At 33.4% G+C, this 7,572-nt stretch overlaps 1 protein-coding gene across 2 annotated transcripts in view; it reads left to right on the forward strand.

The window, feature by feature from the left end:
- fstl5 (follistati like 5) overlaps positions 1-5,475 on the forward strand; it is a 262,487-nt gene extending 257,012 nt beyond the window's left edge. For both annotated transcript variants that reach the window (XM_002934742.4, XM_004911161.3), the window contains one exon: positions 3,165-5,475. In XM_002934742.4, the coding sequence (XP_002934788.3) occupies positions 3,165-3,867 (703 nt within the window). In that variant the 3' untranslated portion in view covers positions 3,868-5,475. The remainder of the gene's footprint in view (positions 1-3,164) is intronic.
- The last annotated feature ends 2,097 nt before the right edge of the window (positions 5,476-7,572 follow it).

Below are 7,572 nucleotides of genomic sequence, written 5' to 3' on the forward strand. Positions count from 1 at the left end.
GATAAACCATTGTTACAATAAAATACACCTAAGACTTTATTCTGGAAGTGTAATAGAACTTATAAACAAAAATAATATTCCCATAAATAAGTTGTCATTTTTTGCAGTGTATCATTGTTCATTAGACTGTTACTACACTTTTTGAGTAAAAAGGTTTATTATATACACTGCACATTGCTACATAAATATTTTTTCTGCTAGGGCATTGAAAAATTATTTCCACGGTGCCTTTCCTTCATAAACAACTTTTATTAATCACATACATTTGTTCCCAAAGGTACTATTATTGGCATCTCTTTAAAAAATTACCAATTATTAAAATACATTTTCTGTGAAAGCTGCTTATTACTATGCTTGACATTTTCATTTTTTTGGAAAATATCACGTTAAAGGAAAGATTGCAAAAAAATAATTTAAATGACTTAAATGGCAGAAGGATCAACAAATATCCACCCATTGGTCACAGTGTGCTTCTCCAAAGATTATGGGGGCTAATACATACTTTTGGCAGTTTTACTAAGTGGTAACAATACTGAGGGCTTTAGATTTCACACTTTATTTTAGGGTGAACATAACTGTCCAGATCCTTTCTTTATACACGAAATACACATCATGAAACAAGTATATAAACAGGTGATAGTGCTCAGAGGGGCTGATAAGCAGTGCTCAGCACTCGCACCCAATCAATCAGAATGGCATTCAGCTGTTCGGATCAGTCAAACACATTCTTATAAACTTACACAGGTATCAGGTTTTGATTAATCTGTCAATTAATTCAAAGCTTTCCTAACAGGAAGTAATAGTAAGGAAGGATTTAATGATTCCCAGTAGTTCAATACTGAATAAAAAATGCTCTACAGTAACAAAGAAACAATACGCTTTTCCATATACACATATGCCCCTTCCTTTCTAACATGATCCCATTCAGTTGGGTTTGTGTAAAAAGGTTTATAAACACTCTCTGTACTGTGAGCCTAAGAAGGGATGGGAAATGGTTCTTATGAGTATCATAGTTTCCTTTCAATCTGTGGAACTGTGCAATTGGGATTGGCAGTTCACATAGTGGCTATGCATATTTTCTCCATAAGTCCAACTGAATGGTATACTTTCCATTTAAATAAAGGGTCAATACAGCACATACTCATAAAACACATTTCCATACACTCAGTACAGGTATGGGACCCATTATCCAGAATGCTTGGGACCTGGGGTTTTCCGGATGAGGGGTCTTTCTGTAATTCGAATCCTTAATTTTACTATAAAAAATATTGAATCAGTAATTAAACCCAATAGGACTGTTTTGCCCCTAATAAGGATTAATTATATCTTAGTTGGGATCAAGTACAAGCTACTGTTTTATTATTACAGAGAAAATGGAATTAAACATGTGAATTATTTGATTAACATGGAGTCTATGGGAGATGGCCTTTCTGAAATTTGGAACTTTCTGGATAATGGGTTTCTGGATAAGGGGTCCGATACCTGTACATGTAACACATCGAGGGTTTTTATGCAGAACTACTTACTATGTATTTTCTGTTGAAGGTGCAATTTCATTTTTTCTATAAAGCTTTTATAGATTTACACACTGTCTTACAAGTAATGTCAGGGTCTTTTATAATTTTAAATCTCTCTCTGATCTCTGTCTTATAGCCTGCCTTACTTCTTTAAGCCCTCACTCATTTCTCTTTAATTTATTGCATTTCATTCCAAGTCTCATAACTTTTTGGCTGGCGTAGTTTATATCCATTAATATGCTCTCTCTGAATTGTCATTCAGTTGACTTCTTACAAATGTCTTTGTACAGTTCTCCCTTCTTAGTTCAGCTTTCTGGATCTTAGAACATCAGTCGTGTTTCAGGTCCAGTTACAAACCCTGTATTTCATAAAGTGTCATAAATTGCATTTATAGACTATGGAATTATATTATATTTTATTTGTATATTATATTATATTTGTTCTAATGTTGTGGAGCTGTCGATAAGTATTTTGCTTTCAGATTTTCATTTCTAATAATCAGTTCTTAAATATTATAGTTTTTTGTTTTTTCTTGCTTTGTGGCTACCTATAATAGCCATGGCTATTATATTGAATTTCAAATTCAGTCACATTTGGTATCATTCTCTGTTCACTTTCCTAATTATACATGAGCAGTAGTCTTTGTTCTGTAGATTCTGACATTCATTTTGTCACTCTCATCTTCATGTTCCTTCATGTTCCTGTATCACTGCTCCCTTGTAATGGGCTGATGGCTATTGACCCTGATTTCTCCTATTTATAGATTCTATTTAAACTCTTTTTTTCTGATTTGTACCTTTAATTCCCATTGCCACTTGTGGCTCTTAGTTGACTCTGTATATATAAATCCCCTGATCCCCCTAATCCAACTTTCTTGATTACTATCTGGGTTATTGTGCTATATTTGTAGCCCCATGCATACCAAGAGTTATAAATTTGTGCCACTTGTAAAGCGACTGTCACTTTTCTATGGCATGTCTGCACAGTGCATTCCAGACAGACAGACAGATAAACCATTGAAAATGTACAGAGGCTCTTTGAATGCATAACTGTTTAAATTTCTAATTCACCCTAAATGTAATTTCAATCTCAGTCTGCAGTATATTTGAAGTCCTTCTCACAATATAAAATATCATAATAAAAATCAGCTACATTTACTAATGTAATTATCCCATTAATTTGATCAAGACATGTCTCATATTATTAATTGTTTCACATTTGTTCATCATTGTTTTTTTGCCCAAAGAACTTGGAAGCTCAAAGGTGCTGAGATAAATTCTATCCAGTGTGGTTTGTGGAAAATTTTTGGGTTGGTTTAGTAAAAACTTGTCAAATGTTTTTGCTTTGCCTATTAAATATCAAAAGATATATTCATTTTCCAAGATGTATACATGCACATTGTATATATAGCAGAAATATTATGTGGAAGTACTGCTATATCTTAAAGCGAATAATGGTATTCAATACATTCCAGTTAAAGCAACAACTCTGAGCTACTTTTCCATGCAACTAACACCATTATTTAGGTCACACCAAAGCATTTGCTTTCCAATGTATATTGCTTTTTAACCTTGCTATTGGATACCCCCACAAAAAATACATTTTGTCCAAACAACTTAACTTGAAATTATTTTCATTTGCTTTCAGATATGGATTTATTCTCCACAAAGATGAACCAGCGCTTTTAAAAATCGATTTGGAAACAATGTCATACATCAAGACATTAAGTTTAAAGGACTATAACTGCATTCCCCAGTCTCTTGCCTATACTCCATTTGGGGGGTATTATTTTATCCACTGTAAACCTGATAGCACTGGAGCTATTGTTCCTCAAGTCATAGTGGATAGCGTGACCGATTCTGTAATTGGATATAACAGAGATGTCACTGGTGCCCCTTATATCTCTCCAGATGGCCACTATCTTGTCAGCATTGATGATGTCAATGGACTGATGAGAGTCCAACTCATCTCAATTCAAGGAGAAATTAAGGAATTATTTGACATCCACACTAATTTACATATATCTGATGTGGCTTTTCAATCGTCATTTCTAGAAGCTCACCAGTACAATGTCTATGCAAGCTCCAGTACCCAAACGGATGTCCTCTATGTAGAGCTGTCATCTGGAAAAGTTAAAATGGTGAAAAGCCTAAAAGAACCATTGAAGTTAGAAGAGTGGCCTTGGAGCTCTAAAAATCGGATTATCCAGGAGAGCGGCCTCTTTGGACAATACTTGATGACACCTTCCAAGGAATCTCTGTTTATCTTAGATGGACGACTCAACAAATTAAACTGTGAGATCACTGAAGTTGAGAAAGGCAACACAATTGTTTGGGTTGGAGAGCCATAGAAACTGTCATTAAAATACAATAAAGACACACAAATTTTTCTTTTCTTTTTTTTCTTGTATATTTTTTTTTTTTTAGTGCTTTAAGCTTTAACCAGTCATGCATTCTAAATAATTTTGCAGAGTCCAACAAATTCTAGTCCTCATGATAAAGAATAACAAATATGTTTAATAAAAAAAAAGGGGGTTTCATAACAAGTAGCTGGGATTCATAGTGAAAATAAATAAACGCAGCAACTTTTTATAGCTTTCATATAATAAAGTGTGAATAAAAAAGCAAGAAAAGAAAATGAGCTACCAGAAAAAAACGTTAATTTTCTTTATTTAAAATACAATATATGTTTGCATTTGTTTGCTGAAAAGAACAAATATGTCTGTCCTGAGGTCTTGAAACACTTTGTCAGTCTTGCCACCAGTTAATTTGTGCCTTTGGTGGAATATTTTATATGAAACATAAAATCAGAACAACATGTTTAATTCAGTACCACTGGGACTGTTGATTGTCGGGGGAAGAAGCATTTCTAATCTCTGTAATTGTACAATATTTGTTAAACCTACTCTTTCATTTAGTCTCTTCTGTTCATCCTATGTACTTTGTTTAGAATATTTTCATCTGCTACTTGAGCAGTTTTTCATTTAGATGTTAGAAAACAGGATTTATCACAGACATGTACATTTTTCATCAACAGCTTTCAGGTAAAAACAAAATATGGTGTGTTTCATACAAAAAATATTTTTAGCCACTGGGGATTTCAATTATTGTCCATTATTAAGCAATGAAATGCATAAAATATAAACTAGCATTAACTGCCACTTCAAATTTGTCATTAACCATATAATTAGATAATTATATGTAGGATATTTAATGAAATTGGGTTAAATTCTCATTGGCTTTACTGTCAATGTAATAACACATTGGGGTCTACTTATCATACTGTGTAAAATGATAACCGCTAAAGAAAGGTGTAAAAAGCTTTGTAAAATCAAGGTGTATGTTGTATTTACACCACCCAAATGCCGCATTTGACACCATTATTTTATACCTCATCAGACCTTACATAATTTGTGCAAGCCAATGGGAAAAATTCAAGCATTAAGTACGTTCCAGTGGAAGTTGCTCTGGAAAAAAATGGGATGGACAAATGCCGTATATTCCCTTAGCTAGTCATTCACGTTTCGGTGAAAAATTAGTGAATCTTTCAAGAGATTCGTGAAACAGTGAAATGGCATAATGGCAAAAATGGTGTGTGTAAAAAATAAATTGTGACGCAGGAGTTGCTTTTTTGACACACGCGTCAGAAAAATGACATGTGGGACAATTATTTTTTGTCGCGTGGCAAATTTTTTCCTGACGAATTTTGCCTATTTTGCGGAAAAATCCATCAGCAGAAATTCGCTGCGAATTCATGCCTGCCGAAAAAATTTAGCCCATCGCTACCCATAGCATTTCCAAACAGCTGCATACTTTTACACCTCATTATTACACAGATGTACGCAGTTGCTGAAATCAATACACAACCTAATAAATACAGGTATGGGATCCATTATCCGGAAACCCATTATACCGAAAGCTTCTAATTATGGGATGGCTATTTCCTATAGACTCCATTTTAAAAAAAATCAGATTTTTTTAAATTATTTCCTTTTTCTCTGTAATAATAAAACTGTACCTTGTACTTGATCCCAACTAAGATATAATTAATCCTTATTGGAGGCAAAACAATCCTATTGGCTTTATTTAATGTTTAAATTATTTTTAGTAGACTTATGGAGACCCAAATTAAAGAAAGATCCCTTATCTGGAAAACCCCAGGTCCCAAGCATACACTGTTTTTTACACTGCAATGCCTGGAGATGCGTGTTGTTTTTTACACAGTAAGATTAATAGACCTCTTTGTGTTGAACTAGCTGATATGTTACTTTGGATGTAATGAACCAAGGTCCACATTTTATTTTAAAGCTCATGTTTGCTAAATCTAAGCAGAATTCATTAGAAACTTTAAAATCAATCACCCATTTGAATGAGATTAAAAATAACTTTGTGCTGGTTTGCAAAATGTGGTTCTTTAACCTTTAAATAGAAATAGACCTAATGCAGTCAAAATGAATACAGGAGGGTAACCTTTTTAAAGTATGCAATATTTCATGCACATGATATGAAATATACAGGTGTTGGGGAGAAGGCTGCATTAAGTAGCTTGAAATAGGATGAGTATAGGTAGAGTAAAAACAAGTTTATACCACTTAATATACCCTTTGTCAGTTTAAAGCTTAGAGAGTGTTTTGTGATATAAACAGCTAAACAAACTAGAAGGTATGAAACTAGATGATATAATGCACAGAATTCTTTAGGAATAAGTACCATAGAGGAAAGATAAGTGAGATATTATCTTCCTAACCTGAGGGTATTTATGGGATCAACCTAATTTAGATTTAAAAACATGTATCCTTTCCTGGCTCCCTTATCCCCTTATCCTTGCATTCACAATGCAAAATGAACTGTGTAATATTTGTTTTAATTGTGTTACTTGACTAGTCTGTCACTTTTACATTGTTGTTCTACTGACACCATGTTGATGTTCTGTATGTAGCAAATGCTTGAAAGAGAATAAACCCTTATGTTTTAAGCATTTTACTCCTTTGTGAATATGGATTTGAATGAACAGAATATTATGTTTTTAACTTTTTCACTTTTTGTTTATTTTGCCTTAAGGGATTGTTATGGTAATATGAACAATTTAACCTGCACCCTCTTTTGCATAATGTGACAGTAAGTTTAAAGGTTAATGAAACAATCAATACGGCAACTTTCTGTGCAGTATTTCTGATGGTTCTCCTAAGAGAAAATGATTGAGTTGTATTAGTAAAACACTGTCTTATGGACTACAGCCAAATAATATGCACCTCAAGGGAAAATCATTTAAGCACATTAACCTTCATAAAAATACACACAAGCATTTATTGACTATTTTGCTTTGTTCCATTTAACATATTCACATTTAAATATATCCTATGAATTTATGATGACTGATGACTTTAGCATGACTTAGCATGTCAGTGAATATGGTAAATTCTGCCTATTTCTAAAAGTATAACATTTCTGCCTATGAAAATTATGCAAAACAATGGCAAGACATAATGCCACCCAATATAGTGCAGTATGTCATTTAACAATTGGCGCTGTCCTTTTTTTTACAGCAGTTTTGTTTTAGTTTTACCTTTACATTTTAGGGGCTTGTACAGTTGTTTTTTTGGAGATAATTGGGAAGATCCACAAATCCACAGTTTATTCATATAAAACCGAATATTATGTTATTGTTCATCAAAACTCTATCAGTCTTTTAAAAAACTTCTTGTACTGTAATGTATTTCCTTACTTGTTTGAGCTTCTGCACCCCATGTTGATAGCAGCATGATTTCCATCCAGCACTTTGCATTATCCAAACACCTTCTGTTATTTCCTAAGGAAATACATTAAAGTAAAAGCAGTGCTAAGCAGGAAGTCTCTTTCCTAGACTTCTATTAATAAATCCCAATGCATTAAAAGTGGTCCCAAAAGAATGAGTAGAATTATTAGCTTTTTCTTTACAAACTAGTAGCATTTTTATTCACTGTAGGTCAGGACTGTACCACTGGTGGTTTGCAGGCCACATCCAGCTTGAGTGCACTTTCTGAGTCCAGACATTCATCAAAATGTTGAAGTTATAA

Source organism: Xenopus tropicalis, chromosome 1 (assembly GCF_000004195.4).
Source record: "Xenopus tropicalis strain Nigerian chromosome 1, UCB_Xtro_10.0, whole genome shotgun sequence".
Taxonomy (NCBI): domain Eukaryota; kingdom Metazoa; phylum Chordata; class Amphibia; order Anura; family Pipidae; genus Xenopus; species Xenopus tropicalis.